Source organism: Miscanthus floridulus, chromosome 19 (genome assembly GCF_019320115.1).
Source record: "Miscanthus floridulus cultivar M001 chromosome 19, ASM1932011v1, whole genome shotgun sequence".
In the NCBI taxonomy this organism is placed as follows: Eukaryota; Viridiplantae; Streptophyta; class Magnoliopsida; order Poales; family Poaceae; genus Miscanthus; species Miscanthus floridulus.
In genome coordinates, this window is record NC_089598.1 from 8585820 (window position 1) to 8602289 (window position 16470).

At 49.5% G+C, this 16470-nt stretch overlaps 2 protein-coding genes and 1 pseudogene across 2 annotated transcripts; all 3 read right to left on the reverse strand.

The window, feature by feature from the left end:
• Positions 1 to 1564: 1564 nt before the first annotated feature.
• Positions 1565 to 5547, reverse strand: LOC136525498 (putative disease resistance protein RGA4). The gene is made up of 2 exons (XM_066518464.1): positions 2061 to 5547; positions 1565 to 1725 (listed from the first exon to the last, which is right to left on the reverse strand). The coding sequence occupies exons 1-2, from the start codon at positions 5545 to 5547 to the stop codon at positions 1565 to 1567; spliced, it is 3648 nt and encodes a 1215-aa protein (XP_066374561.1).
• Positions 5548 to 13715: 8168 nt separating this feature from the next.
• LOC136525499 (putative disease resistance protein RGA1) lies at positions 13716 to 14135 on the reverse strand. The gene has a single exon (XM_066518465.1). It carries the CDS (start codon positions 14133 to 14135, stop codon positions 13716 to 13718), a length of 420 nt encoding a protein of 139 aa, XP_066374562.1.
• A 526-nt stretch (positions 14136 to 14661) lies between these two features.
• On the reverse strand, positions 14662 to 16106 carry LOC136525253 (putative disease resistance protein RGA3; annotated as a pseudogene).
• Between the last annotated feature and the right edge of the window lie 364 nt (positions 16107 to 16470).

Here is a 16470-nt window from a genome sequence, read left to right on the forward strand (position 1 = left end):
AATGTCATATCTGTGAGGTAAACATTTTTTTGCCACAGATATCTTGTTAAATAGTGGCAAAACAGTGTTTCGCCACTCGATTTGCCACTAAAGATGCTTTCTGTGGCGAATTAATATTTTGTGACTAATAAACAACATAATAGTGATGAAAACTAGTTTTGTCACAAATAGTATGGGCATTAGTGGCAAAGAAAAATTTTGCCACATTATTTTATCACTAATGCTCCGTCTTCTTGTAGTGATGTATGATCAACAAAGTTATGTTCAACATAGATCTGAAATACGAAGCTTCTCAGTGGGCGGATCGGAAACACCTGGAAGGAGCTGCCGTTGACTGGGTCGTGGCGGTGATGGGGGGTGGAGCGCGGGGGAAACCTACAAGACAAGGCCGTGGGGCTCAGATCCGGCCTGGTGAGACTACGGCGGCGTGGGATCCGGGGGTACCTTGCTAGAGGCGGTCGGCATCGATGGAGGCGGGTTCAGGGAGGGAGGCGGAGCTCAATGTCACTGAGGTTGTCGACGGCGAGACTCGGCGTCACGGCGTACAGAGGCGGGCGGGGACCGATCCGCTGACCAACGACGGGGCCCGGCGACGCGGCGGTCATGACCGCCGAGACTCGAGCGCAGAGACGCGGACAAGCGGCGATATTGCGGCGGAACCCTAGCCGTGCAAAGCGAAGGGGAAAAGAGGAGGGAGGGAGTGGCACGCAGTGCCTGACGTCGCTTTTTGTCCAGCCGTTCGGCTGTGGCTGGGCTGCCGAACAGCTGGGCTGATAAGCCCAAGCACATCCAGCCCAGCAAGCCGTTTCATGCCAACCCAATAGGGTGCATGTGCAGTCTGGTAACAATCCTACAGTGAACCACCTAGTTATTGTCCTCAAGCTGGCGTGTGCAGCCCAAGTTCAGGTCCAGTAGTTAGTTGGATTTTAATTTGTGATGCTGCCCTGAACTGAAACAGCGCACTCGCTGCTTGCCTGGCAGTTATCCTCGCCACGTAGTCATGTAGGGAAAGTAGTACATCATTGAACTGCTACCTGTGTTTTTTTCTACTGTGCTAGAGCACAATGCAAACTCAAACACATTTCATTTCAACAGGAAAACAGAAGGTCCAAGAAATGGTGGAGAGCTAGCCTGGAGCTCTGTCTGCTAAATAAATTCTTCAGCTTGCAGTATATAGGACTTGCTCTCTGCTCAAACTCGATCAGGGCCTGCGATCAGCTCCTTCCTTGCAGTAGTAGCCCTCTCACCTTTGAGCACTTTATTTATTGGAAGATTAGCCTTACTGGAGAATACATTCTCCAATCAGACGACTTTATTTACTCACTAAGAAAGGTTTATGCAATACATTCATCAATCAGACGACTTCACCGGAGATTAATTTGCTTCAGAAAGGGTGCCGCAAGAACGACCAATCATTTGCAGATTCTGGAAACGATACTACGAGGAAGTCAGCATCATTGGAATTTCCAAAAGTAAAAAAGAGAATTCATTAAGCATGTTGATATAACGAACCTTGGTTGCAACTTTCATCTAGTCCTCACTTCTCAATCTGAAGCACTCCAGATTACTCATTAATGCTGCAATTATCCCTGTAGAACCGGCTCTGCAGGCCCTGATCATAGATGATGCTATAATTTATGCATGTAAATGAATGTGGAATTAGAGACATTGCTAGTGAAGTGCCATGGTCCACCGTCCAAGTATTATTACTATTATTATAGTCTCCTAAATTCGTATATGTAGGGACCAAAAAGTGACATATTATATACAAAAAGATATCTATGTAAATATTAATGTGGCCGGCGTGTTGATTCTTAAACTTTGCATGTAGGTACGTATTTACCCATCTGTGTATCAATGCGTGCACTTCATGGCTCACTAAATCTTCTGTACATGGTTGAATAGATGTTCTGCACACTTCATTATTTTAAGGTTTTTTATTTATCTGTAAATCGCGTCACGTCTTGTGATAACTAATACTAGAATAATAACAATCGAGCTCCTGGCCATTTATATTAAATTAGTTAAAATGAAAGCACAAGAAATTAAGTAGAGATTACCTTGAAGAAGATGGGGGTTTAGATATTTCTCCTCGAGGTTATCCAGACGTTGCTGTAGGCTCGGTGGAAGCTGCTTTATACCAGGACATTGAGTAATCCTAAGAACTCTGAGAGATGAGTATACTTGATGAGGTCCATTCGGTAAGGATTGCAGGCATCCACAGTCACCAATCTCGAGTTCTTCCAACGACGGGACCTCTCCTGACAGGGAAACAAGACTGCCGCATTCCCAAATCGTCAAGGTCTTGATGGACGGAGGAAGGTTGGCAACCTCTGTCAAGCCACTGCAGTCATTTATGTCTAGAGATTGTACTACAGCTGTAGACACCGTGGATTCATCCTCATTGCTGGACGAGGACGACCCTGCAGCAATCAATGATGATGACGTTTCCAGCCCCGTCGTGTCCTGCTGCTCACCGAATGCAATGGATTTGAGACTCTTGCACTCCCAAATAAGTAACTTCTTGAGAGATGTCGATAGGTTTGGGACCTGTACCAAAGATTCGCAGCCACGTATCACTAGGGACTCCAGACGTGGCACGAGGGTTCCACTCCATTGTACTAGAGCAGATTGCTCATGAGAAGCTTCATCTTCCGTGAGTCCTGTCAGTTTGTTGCACTTGCTAATCTTTAACGTCCTCAAGGATACTAGGCCCTGGAACAATTTCTCTGGCCAGTAGACTAGAGCATCGCACTCATAAATGTCCAATTTTGCTAGCTGTCCAAAACATTTCCATAGCGCCAGTGCACTCGAGCCAGAGAAGAAAAGGTCACACCCTCTGCCTCTTAAGTACAGATCTCCCCCTGTTAAGTACACCTCTCTTGTGACCCGTTGGGATGGTTGCTGTCTACAGTTGGATAGTTCTACTTTTCTTAGCTTCGGTGCTTCAGGAAAAGTAGTCAACTCTGGGCAACCAAAAACATCTAGTTGCTCAAGCGAAGGAAATGTTACTTGTTCTCCTTGCACCTCATTCCTATCCCACCACATCGTAAATTTTGGCATATTCTTCAAGGCCATCATCTTCAGCTGAAACTTGGACGGGGCACCACCGCTGAACAAGCAATGTAAATTTTGTAGGTTGCTCAGGTGAAGAAACTGGAGGGACTGTAACTGCCAGAGTGCAGGAAGCTTCTCGAGATTTTGGCAATCTTCTAACTCGAGCTCCACCATGCCTTGCAGCTCAAGCATCCATGTTGGAACACTACTGCTACTGTAGCAATACATCCTCATAGCCTTTAGCCCATCATGAGGTCGGAGGCCATCCAGCACCTTTTTATGTGCCTCCTTTTCATTGTCGTTAGACCATCTTAATGTTAGTTCTTCCAGCCTTTTCTTGTCCCAAAGTTTTGCTGCTTTTGCATCTGCTCCTGTCGCATTTTCAAGCTTCCTTAGCTCCAGCTGGCCACCAAGGTCCAAGTTCTCCAGCGCTTCCATGTTACTGCAACCCGAGCCAGTACCTAATACAAAGCATGTAAGCGTCTGCAGGGAAGTGAGGTGTCCGAGGTTTGGAGGCATGCTCGTTAACTTCGGACATCCGTGAGTGTAGAGGTGACGGAGGGCTGTCATATACTTCATTGCCTTTGGAAGTTGTTCAAGACTTTCACAATAGGATAGGTTCAATGTTTGCAGATGATACAGGATGGTAATGTCTTCAGGAAGTGCTACAATATCACTTCTTGAGAGATCAAGATACCTTAGGTGATGAAGATATTTCGGCTTTAGAAATGGACCTTGCCGTGTCTTTAAGGCTCGGACAAGCCGCAAATATTTTGATAATTTCTGCACATCTGTTATTTTGGATCTATCACATATTAGTGTCTGGATAGCTGGAGACCCTTTCTCTATGGAAGCATTCAAAACATTTTCTTCAATGTCAACTGATAGAAATAAATGGCGAGCGGAGTATGGAAAATCCTCACTTTGGCTCAGTTTTGTATCTATTGCAGCACATTCTTTTCCCATTGAATCCTGTGCAACATCATGCATAAGGTCATGGATTTTACAAGTAATTTGTCTGTTAAATTTGCCTTGCTGCACCTCCTGAAAAAATGACCTTTGGGCTAGCTCATTGAAAATTTGTTTACCAGTGACTTCAGGACACACTCTTTTTTGCTCCGGGATAAAACTATTAGCCATCCATAGTCGGATCAGCATTTCCACATCAATCTCATGATCCTTAGGAAACATTGCACAAAAGGCAAAGCACTGTCGCATATGTGGTGGCAAGCAATTGTAACTGAGCTTGAGTACTGGTAAGATTCCATTTTCGTCATCACAAATTGTGCTTCGGTTTAATACCGCCTCCCATTCTTGCACGGTATTCTTAGTACGAAGTACAGAGCCCAATGCTGTAGCAGCTAAAGGAGAACCAGAACATCTCTTCACAACATCACCGACCATATTGAGTAGCTGATCATCAGGCTTTTGTGCTTGCACACTAAATGCTTCTTTCTTGATAATTTTTTCTATGTAGCTTTCTTCCAAGTGCTTGATCTTACGGACTTCGATTGTCCCCATGAACTGAGCAATATTTTCATCACGAGTTGTTGTCAAAACTGAGCTACCGGGGGCACCATGATGAAGGTAGGACCTCAACTTATCCCACTTGTTAGCCTCACGGTTCCATACATCATCTAGTACAAGGAGATACTTCTTCCCACTCACTGCACTTTTAAACTTTTCCATTGGTGAACCACTGGTCATTTGACAACCATTGTTTTTAGCCTCTTTCACTATTGTTTCAAACAGGGAATCCACATCAAAGTTTTCCGACACACACACCCAGATCTGAACCTGGAAGTGCTTCTGAATGGCGGAGTCATTGTAAACAAGCTGCGCTAATGTGGTCTTGCCCATCCCGCCCATTCCTACCACAGGAAGGACTGTGAGACCCACATTGTCCCCTTGGCCAAGCAATGCATCAACAATCTCCTTCTTCTCTTTTGCTCTTGAGTCACTTGCAATGTTCACATAATTGTCTGGCATGTTAGGATCTGTCTGCCTCCACTTCATGGACATTGGTGGCTGTGGTTTGAATTTGAACCTAAAGGTATTCATCTCTGCTATGAGGACATCAACTTCTTGCAAAATCATACGGAGCTTGTTTGCCATCCTATAACGGAACACAAAGCGGTTGTGAGAAGGGAAGAGCTTTATGACATCCATACCGAACTCCTTGTAGTGCCCCTCTGCCTTTGCCTTGCGGCGGAGTGCCTCGTACTTGAACTCGTCAAGGACATCGTTCGCCTTGTAGGCCACGGTCCGGAGCTCCTCAAGCCAAGCTTTCGCCCCCTCTCTGTTTTTCGCTGCCTGCTCCTCGGCGTCAGTGATGACGTCCAGGACGGCGGGCAGCTTGCGCTTGAGGAGCTTGTGCTGCTCCTCCATGCCCTCCATGACCTTGTACTGGTCCAGGAGGTGGCTGGAGGCCTTCTCCTTCACCATGGACACCAGCGGCCCGACCACCATGGTGGCCAGTACCTCCGCCATCGAAACTCTTGGAGCTCGATGAGAACACGGGTGCAGGGTGCAAGGAAAGCACAGCTGCTGGGTGGTGAAGGGAGTGGATGTGGATCTGACGAGGAGCTGCTTTGGAGGAAGATGTAACCAGTAACGCGTGCGCTGATTTTCTATTAAGTTGCTATCAGCCAAGTGGCTCTGCTTGGTTAGTTGCATCGACCAGAACAATATGATATAGAAGTATGGCTTGCAGGTGAGGCGCGTTATATATGGCCAGCTGCAAACCCACAAAGGCTGTCCGTTAACTCAACCTCACGAATTAGCATGTATTAGCTTAATTACTTGCCTCTGATATACTGTAGCCGGCCTAATGTACAGGTACAGGTGAGATCAGGTCCTTCCTTGCAGTACTAAGTAGAGACTACTTGAATAATCACCAATTTTGCATGTTAACAAGTTAACACATGGCATGCTAGTGAATATTGGACCAATAACTTCGTAGGTGTATATTATTTTGTGACTTTGTTCATGTATACTCGAGAATATTTGATCATGTTATTCCAACTTAATTTTCGGGCTCCTTGTCCATATTTGTCTGTTTCCGTATTTTTGTATATCCCTATCCAATTTCAGTTCTGTTTTTTTTTCCGAACCCGATCCTCTCTCTACTAAAAATATAGAAACAGAAACGGAGGAGGAGTTTTCCTGCAAGTTTCCATCCGTTTTCATCCCTACACGCGAGCCTGTAGTACCATCACCAATTCACCATCATCACTTCTCCCTAATCCAGCTTCACTTTGGGCCAACAAACTTTAGTCCAACACTGGCCCAGATCTACTTTCTCGTGAACAAATCTCTCTGTGCTAATAAGATATCCTCTGGTTTGGAATGCCGCCAGTCTCGGTTCCTACGGTCATAATAAACAATAAATTTTCTGTACGCGTACCGTCAAAATCATCTTGTTCTTTGCTTCAAAAAAAAAATCATCTTGTTCCGTTGTTCGTTTGCATTTCCGTCCGGTACGGTCGAAGGAGGAGGCAACTCATGACACACGACCGATCACGTCTTTTGCGTGCGACGCCTTGGGATCCCCGCATGCTTCCGTCTTTTTCCAAAAGACAACACACGGGCGCGGCACGTCAGATCCGTGGGGGCGTGCAGCTACAGCCCACCTGGCATGCCGAGCGCACGCGTGGGAGGCACCGCCCGAGACAGACGGCAGCGGCACGGCGCGGCAGGAAAACCACCACGCCTGACGCCCAGCAGGGAGAGGATCGCCTCACGTTGCCTGTAGCATCGAGAGCAGTCATCGTCATTAACAAAGCAGTTGTCGTTATTAACAGTACGTCAACTGTCACCTGCTACCCGTAATTTTTAAAGTTACTTTCTTCCAACATTCTTAGCGGCAAATCCGATGGATCTGCCCGTTAAGTAGTGACAGTTTTTTTTTTTGTTATAAGAGTATATATAGGCTCACTCTTAGTCACGTGATTGCCAGGCTTCTCCAAACTCGATCGCAATAAATCTGTTCACTCAATCTTCTTCAACCGTACTAACTTCCACCAGATAAGAAGCAATGGCGCCTTCACAAATGAAATGTCTCTGTCGTCCTCCTAGTCGTCGTCCTCTTACCCAACGTCATGGCAGCTCGTGGTATGTACGCGTGCACATGGATGAACTACATGTTGCAAGCGGCGATTTCATTTGATTAATCTTTTGCTAAAATTTGTTTGATGTGCCTTCGACATTTGTTGCCTAAATGTCCATGCCTCGATCTGAACCATGCAGAGTCGACGTCTTCACCACCAGTTCAGCATAATTTTCTTCTTTATTTGGTGCCCATACATCCAGACTGGACAATGAAGTAATATATCTGCTACCAGCCTGTAGCATGCTCGCTGTCTACAGTTGGATAGTTCTACTTTTCTTAGCTTCGGTGCTTCAGGAAAAGTATGTTGGTCCCGAGATCTCCCGTACGGGTGAGCGATCGCTCATCGTCGTTGTCGACTACACACTACGGCTATAGGTTGAAGAGGGAGGGAAAACAGAGCGCGCACACATACAACACAAGTATCAGCGTTGGCCGGAACTCTACAGAGGAGATGGCAAAACTGAACTCACTCTCTTTACTGAGTTGCAGTGGGAAGCTATATATACAACTCTACCCATCTAATCCTAGTACACAGACATGTCAGGCTGTCATGCTGCTATAGTGACTAGATGTGACAGTAGGGTTGACTTTGGCGCATGCCCCTGCTGTGGCTACAGTGCGGCAGTGGAGCCTTTCAGCGCCTGCCCCAGCCGCGGCTATAGTGTAGCAGCAGGGGAGCCATTTTCGACGCCTGCCCCTGCCGCGCGTACAGAGGGAGAGCAACATATTACTTAACAATTCTTCCTTAATCATGCTGCTAACCCTAGAACCTCCACCATGCCGATCATCTTCTTCAACTCCGTGAACCGAAGACGGACGAGCGGCTTGGTGAGGACGTCCGCGAGTTGCCGACTAGTTTCGACGAACTTGATGCCGATCTGCCCTCCATCGACACAATCCCTGAGGAAATGGAACTTGACGTCGATCTGCTTGCTCCGGTCGTGGAGAACCGGATTCTTCGCGATGGCGATGACGGGCTGGTTGTCCACCATCAGTGTTGGTGGGTGAACTTCCACACCGGTCAGCTCGCCCAGCAGTCGGCGCAGCCACACAGCTTGGCACGCCGCTGTGGCCGCCGCCACGTACTCTGCCTCGCACATGGACAGCGCCACCACCTTCTGTTTCAGCGATAACCATGAGATTGGAGCCGACCCGAGGAAGACGAGCACGTCAGAGGTGCTCCGCCGTCCGTCGATGTCCCCCGCCATGTCTGCATCGCTAAACACAGTGAGCTGCAGCCCACTTCCACCGGTCTTGGGAAAGATGATCACCTGATCCACCGTCCCCTTGACATAGCGTAGTAGCCGTTTCACTCGGGGTTCCTCCATGAAGCGGCTGACGTAGCCCACGATGAACGCAATGTCCGACCTCGTATGGACTAGGTAGCGCAGACCGCCGACGATGCTCCGGTAGAGTATTGCATCTACCTTCGCCACGGTACTGGCCTTCGACAGCTTTAGCCGCTCCTCCATTAGAGTCACGCACGGCTTGCACTCATCCATGCCGCTCCGCTCCAACAGCTTTGAGGCGTACGCGCTCTGACCAAGCATGAGCGCCTCCTTCCTTTGTCTCACCTCGATGCCGAGGTAGTAGGAGAGCGTGCTGAGATCGCTCATTCGAAAACGATCCGCCATCTCGCACTTGAAGCTGTCGATGTCCTCCGCACGCGTACCGGTGATGATCAAGTCATCCACATACATGCCGACGAAGAGCTCCTCCTCGTGCACGGTTGCACACCGCGTGAACCCAAGCTTGCCCAGCGTGGCGTCAAGCTTGGCGTTCCACGCTCGCGGGGCCTGCCGTAGCCCGTAGAGCGCCTTGCGCAGTCAGAGCACCTTGTGCTCTGCTCCCTTGACGGTGAAACCCGGAGGTTGCCTGACGAAGACCATCTCCGCAAGCTCACCATTGAGGAATGTAGACTTGACGTCGATGTGGTGGACGCGCCAATCCTTTGCTACTGCTATAACTAATAGCAAGCGAACAGACTCCATTCGCGCCACCAGAGCAAAAACTTCCTCGAAGTCGATGCCCTCACGCTGGACAAAGCCTCGGGTGATAAGGCACGCCTTGTGCTTGACAATGGCGCCGCGCTCGTCCCGCTTGACCTTGTACACCCACTTCAGGCTGATCGGATGGCATCCTGGAGGTGGATCGACGAGCTCCCAAGTCTTGTTTTCCTCGATCGCCTTCATCTCTTCTAGCATCGCCCATCGCCAATTTTAATCGCGCTCGGCCAGCGTGAACGTGGATGGTTCCTCTGCACTAACGAGAAGTAGCTCTGGGCCATTGAGCAGCCGACCCGCTAGGCCTGAGGACCCTGTGCCGCTGACGATGTCATCCAGCATGCGGAACCGCACCTCCTCACTGTCGTGGAAGGCATCCACGAACTCGGTGATGTCGCTTGGAGGTAAGGCGAACTCGATCGGTGTCGATGGAGTCCCCTGTTCTACCGAAGTGGTCAGCACAGCACCTGGAGTGCTCGGCACCCCGGCTGCAGTGCTCGGAAGTACTCCTAGACCGCTCATCACCACTCCTGGAGTGGTCGACACCACTGTAGGAGTGCTCAGCACTAGTCTTGGAGTGGTCAGCACCACTGCAAGACTTCTCGGCTCCGCTGTGGGAGCGTTCAGCACCTATCCTAGAGTGGTCGGCACCACTGTAGGACCGCTCGGCACCACTCCTAGAGCACTCGTCACCCATCCTAGAGTGGTCGGCACCACTGTAGGACCGCTCGGCACCACTCCTGGAGTGCTCGGCACCCCACCCGAAGTGCTCGGCACCGCCCCAGGAGTGCTCGGCTCTGTTGCTGGAGTGGTCGGCACCTCCTCTCTAGTGTCTCCAGCACCGTGGATGACCCAGTGCTCAATGACGAAGGTGCTAGTGAAGCCGCCAGCTTCCTCGTGCCCAGACTGTCTCAGTCCCAGGCCGCCTTCTCGTCGAACACGACGTCGCGCGAGACAACCACCTTGCCTCCGCATGGGTCGTAGAGCCGGTATGCCTTGGTACCTTCCTCGTAGCCTAGGAGCACCATCAGTGTGTTCCTGTCCTCTAGCTTGGTGAGGACCGGCTTCGCCTTCCTGAAGTGGCCGATGTAGCCGAATGTCTAGAGGAAGGACATGCTCGGCTTGTGCCCATACCAGGCTTCGAATGGCGTCATGCCCTTTAGGGCCTTGGTGGGCGTGCGGTTGAGGATGAACACCGCCGTGGTCACCACCTCTCCCCAGAACTTTGCCGGCATGCTTTTGGCCTTCATCATGGATCGAGCCATGCCGACCACCGTCTAGTTTCGCCACTCCACCATGCCATTCTGCTGTGGCGAGTACATGCAGTGTGGTGTCGTGCCACACCCTGATCCATGCAGTGCGCAGCGAACTCCACCGAAGTGAATTCGCCACTGCGATTAGTCTGCAGCACGTGCAGCTTCTTGCCACTCCCCGCCTCCGCGCGTGCCTTAAACTTCTTGATCACCTTCGCCGCCTCGTCCTTGCTCGTCAGGAGTTGTAGCCTCATATAGCGCCTGCAATCATCCACGATTAGGAGGAAGTACCGCCGACCACCGTTTGTGGCTGGCGTGATTGGCCCACAGAGATCGCCGCGGACAAGCTCGAGAACGTCTGCTGCGCGATACTTGGCCGCCTTTGGGAACGGCAGCCTCCTCTGCTTCCCATCTAGGCAGCTGTCACACAGCTCACCTGCGTGCTTGATGTGGGGCAGCCCTCAAACCATCTTCTCTAGCCGACCGAGCGTGTCGAAGCTAAGATGGCAGAACCGGGTATGCCACAGCCACGGCTCCTCGGTGTGCCATGCTACTAGGCACACCAGCTACTCCATCTTCAGGACGAGAAGGTACAAACGATTACATGTGCATTTTACCTTGGCAAGAAGACGCTGCTCCCGATCCTGAATCTTCAGTATCCTGCCCTCGATTAGTACCTCGCATCCACGCTCGTCCAGCTGCCCGATGCTGACGATGCTTGAACGCAGCTGCGGGATGTAGTACACATCTATCAGCGCACGGTGCTCACCGTTCTAGCACCTAAAGATGATGGTGCCGCACCCTCGGATCGCCACCCTTGAGCTCACCCAACTTCACCGTGCCGGTCACATTGCCGTCGAGTTCGGAGAAGGCTGCCTTAGAGCCCAGGTACCACCACTGCTCTTGCTCATCGCCCCACGTCCAAGGTTGACTTGGGCACATAGTTTGTCGAGGTTGATAGCCTTCAGAGCCTTGCCATGCCCTTCCACCGCCATCACCTCTCCCTTCTCCTTGGCCTCAATGTCGTGCAGTGCACATAACATCGCCATCAGGAGAGTGGCCTCATCATCCTCATTAGCCTACACTAAATGAGTCTTAACCTTTTTCTCCTGCTTGCGATTTGGGCACTCTTTTGCCTAATGGCCTGTCTTCCCGCAGCGCCGGCAGGCATTGGGGTCGACCTTCTTCTTCTTATTATTCTCTGAAGAAGCCTTGCCACGGCGCTCGCCATCACCACTGCGGCTAGAGGAGGCTTCCCCAGACTTCTTCCGGGTAGTCCACTCCTCTGTCAGCAGCAACATGCCGCTGTCCATCGTTGCTGTGGCCTGCTCTATGCGCTCGTCGACCGCCTGCAAATGGCCTGTCACATCCTCAATGGTGAGGGTGGACAAGTCCAGCATCATCTCTATGGAGAGAGCGATCTGGATGTACTTCGCCGCACGGAGTGGAGGTACTTGGAGATCGCCTCTTCTTCGTCGATGATGACACCGTGGCTTCTCAGCTTGCTGATGAGCGACTGCAGGCAGAGGGAGAAGTCCTCCACCGATTTACCATCCTCAAACTTAAGGTTGGCATACTCCTACTTCAGCAGCTGGGTCGTCGCCTTCTTTGCGCGATCAGAGCCGATGCGCATCGCTGCAAAGGCCTCCCATGCCTCCTTAGCAGAGTTCTTCGCCCCCAACGGCTCCCTGTATCCGCTGACACAGCAGCGAGGATAGCCTCCAACCCAGACATGTCGTCTTCTTCGTTGTCGGTGTCCTTGTCAATGGCATTCTAGAGCCGTCGGGCTCTGAGCTTGACCTTCATGGTCATCGCCCGCTGGCCATAGTTGGTGCGAGTCAGCGGCGGCCAACTAGTGTCGCTGACCTCCCTCACTGTGCACACGACGACCTCCTGTCGTGGCTGGGCAGCCACAGCAACGCCGCTGCTGTCGCCCATCTCCAAACCGTCCATCATCGCTAGCGGTTAGTCCGACGACGGCGCTTATATGGCTCTGATCCCACTACGGCGGGAGGTAGAAGAGGGAGGGTTCCACTCCATTGTACGAGAGCAGATTGCTCGTGAGAAGCTTCATCTTCCATGAGTCCTGTCAGTTTGTTGCACTTGCGAAAATACTAGGCCCTGGAACAATTTCTCTGGCCAGTAGACTAAAGCATCGCACTCAGCAATTTTCAAAGTTGCTAGCTGTCCAAAACATTTCCATAGCGCCAGTGCACTCGAGCCAGAGAAGAAAAGGTCACACCCTCTTAAGCACAGATCTCCCAGGGGGGATTTATGCTCACGTACTACCACCAGTTCAGCAGAATTTTCTTGTTTATTTGGTGCCCATACATCCAGACTGGACAAAGAAGTAATATATCAGGTACCAGCCTGTAGGCATGCTTGCTGTCTATAGTTGTATAGTTCTACTTTTCTTAGCTTCGGTGCTTTAGGAAAAGTATGTTGGTCCCGAGATCTCCCACACGGGTGAGCCGATCGCTCACCATCGTTGTCGACCACGCACACTACGGCTGGAGGTAGAAGAGGGAGGGAGAACAAAGCGCACACACACACAGCACAAGCACTAGCGTTGGCCGGAGCTCTGCAGAGGAGATGGCAAAACTGAACTCGCTCTCTTTACCGAGTTGCAGTAGAAAGCTATATATATAACTCTAACTATCTAATCCTAGTACACAGACATACCAGACTACCAGGCTGCTACAGTAATTAGATGTCACAGCAGGGCTGACTTTGACACCTGCCCCTGCTGTGGCTACAGTGCGGCAGGAGAGCCTTTCGGCGTCTGCACCTGCCGCGGCTACAGTGCAGCAACAGAGAAGCCCTTTCGACATCTGCCCCTGCAGAGCAGCAGATTACTTAACAAAGTAGTCAACTCCGGGCAACCAAAAACTTCTAGTTGCTCGAGCGAAGGAAATGTTACTTGTTCTCCTAAAGATCCTTGGACGGCCACCCATCTGTGAAACTTGTCCGGACCACTTAACCACATTCCCTTCAATGCTGGAAATGGGAACGGCACTCAGGTCCATCTCTACCGGATGATTTTTTTATACCGGATGATTTTTTAATCACCGACGCTTTTGGTAATGCTATCAGCTTTTCACAAAGCATGATCCATAGATTCTCAACCTCAGGAAATAATATCTGCTCCTCTCCTTGCACCTCATTCCTATCCCACCACATCTCAAAATTTGGCATATTCTCCAAGGACATCATCTTCAGTTTCTAAAACTTGGACGGGGCACCACCGCTGCACAAGCAATGTAAATTTTGTAGGTTGCATAAGTAAAGAAACTAGAGGGATGGTAACTGCCAGAGTGCAGGAAGCTTCTCGAGATTTTGGCAATCTTCTAACTCGAGCTCCACCATGCCTTGCAGCTCAAGCATCCATGTTGGAATACTACTGCTACTGTAGCAATACATCCTCAGAGCCTTTAGCCCATCATGAGGTCGGAGGCCATCCAGCACCTTTTTATGTGCCTCCTTTTCATTGTCGTTAGACCATCTTAATGTTAGTTCTTCCAGCCTTTTCTTGTCCCAAAGTTTTGCTGCTTTTGCATCTGCTCCTGTCGCATTTTCAAGCTTCCTTAGCTCCAGCTGGCCACCAAGGTCCAAGTTCTCCAGCGCTTCCATGTTACTGCAACCCGAGCCAGTACCTAATACAAAGCATGTAAGCGTCTGCAGGGAAGTGAGGTGTCCGAGGTTTGGAGGCATGCTCGTTAACTTCGGACATCCGTGAGTGTAGAGGTGACGGAGGGCTGTCATATACTTCATTGCCTTTGGAAGTTGTTCAAGACTTTCACAATAGGATAGGTTCAATGTTTGCAGATGATACAGGATGGTAATGTCTTCAGGAAGTGCTACAATATCACTTCTTGAGAGATCAAGATACCTTAGGTGATGAAGATATTTCGGCTTTAGAAATGGACCTTGCCGTGTCTTTAAGGCTCGGACAAGCCGCAAATATTTTGATAATTTCTGCACATCTGCTATTTCGGATCTATCACATATTAGTGTCTGGATAGCTGGAGACCCTTTCTCTATGGAAGCATTCAAAACATTTTTCTTCAATGTCAACTGATAGAAATAAATGGCGAGCGGAGTATGGAAAATGCTCACTTTAGCTCAGTTTTGTATCTATTGCAGCACATTCTTTTCCCATTGAATCCTGTGCAACATCATGCTTAAGGTCATGGATTTTACAAGTAATTTGTCTGTAAAATTTGTCTTGCTGCACCTCCTAAAAAAATGACCTTTGGGCGAGCTCATTGAATTTTTTTTTCTAGTGACTTCAGGACACACTCTTTTTTGCTCCAGGATAAAACTATTAGCCATCCATAGTCGGATTAGCATTTCCACATCAATCTCATGATCCTTAGGAAACATTGCACAAAAGGCAAAGCACTGTCGCATATGTGGTGGCAAGCAATTGTAACTGAGCTTGAGAACTGGTAAGATTCCATTTTCGTCATCACAAATTGTGCTTTGGTTTAATACCGCCTCCCATTCTTGCACGGTATTCTTAGTACGAAGTACAGAGCCCAATGCTGTAGCAGCTAAAGGAGAACCGGAACATCTCTTCGCAACATCACCAACCATATTGAGTAGCTGATCATCAGGCTTTTGTGCTTGCACACTAAATGCTTCTTTCTTGGTAATTTTTTCTATGTAGCTTTGTTCCAAGTGCTTGATCTTATGGGCTTTGATTCTCCCCATGAACTGAGCAATTTTTTCATCACGAGTTGTTGTCAAAACCGAGCTACTGGGGGCACCATGATGAAGGTAGGACCTCAACTTATCTCACTTGTTGGCCTCATGGTTCCATACATCATCTAGTACAAGGAGATACTTCTTCCCACTCACTGCACTTTTAAACATTTCCATTGTTGAACCACCAGTCATTTGACAACCATTCTTTTTAACCTCTTTCACTATTGTTTCAAACAGGAAATCCACATCAAAGTTTTCTGACACACACACCTAGATCTGAACCTGGAAGTGCTTCTGAATGGCGGAGTCATTGTAAACAAGCTGCGCTAATGTGGTCTTGCCCATCCCGCCCATTCCTACCACAGGAAGGTCTGTGAGACCCACATTGTGCCCTTGGCCAAGCAATGCATCAACAATCTCCTTCTTCTCTTTTGCTCTTGAGTCACTTGCAATGTTCACATAATTGTCTAGCATGTTAGGATCTGTCTGCCTCCACTTCATGGACATTGGTGGATGTGGTTTGAATTTGAACCTAAAGGTATTGATCTCTGCTATGAGGACATCAATTTCTTGCAAAATCATACGGAGCTTGTTTGCCATCCTATAACAGAACACAAACCGGTTGTGAGAAGGGAAGAGCTTTATGACATCCATACCGAACTCCTTGTAGTGCCCCTTTGCCTTTGCCTTGCGGCGGAGTGCCTCGTACTTGAACTCGTCAAGGACATCGTTCGCCTTGTAGGCCACGGTCCGGAGCTCCTCAAGCCAAGCTTTCGCCCCCTCTCTGTTTTTCATTGCCTGCTCCTTGGCATCAGTGATGACGTCCAGGACAGCGGGCAGCTTGTGCTTGTGGAGCTTGTGCTCCTCCTCCTTGTCCTCCATGACCTTGTAATGGTCCAGGAGGTGGCTGGAGACCTTCTCCTTCACCATGGACACCAGCGGCCCGACCACCATGGTGGTCAGTACCTCTGCCATCGGAACTCCTTGAGCTCGATCTGAACACGGGTGCAGGGTTCAAGGAAGCACAGATCACTACTACAGATTTGGACATCACTGCCGGCCTCATCACTGCCAGATTTGTGAGAACTGACAGTGATGTACCTTCACTGCCGGTTATGAGCTTGAAAATAAGAAAATGATTGGGGCTGCGCTAAAACCGGCAGTGAAGCACCACATCACTGCCAGTTTGTGGCTTGAACCGGTAGTGTTTTGGCGGCCACTTATCACTGTCGGTTCAAGCCACAAACTGGCAGTGATTGGGCTCTATCACTGTCGGTTCTAGCCAAGAACCGACGGTGATAAGCCTACAGCACAAAAAGGCTACAGCCGTCCTCTTCTT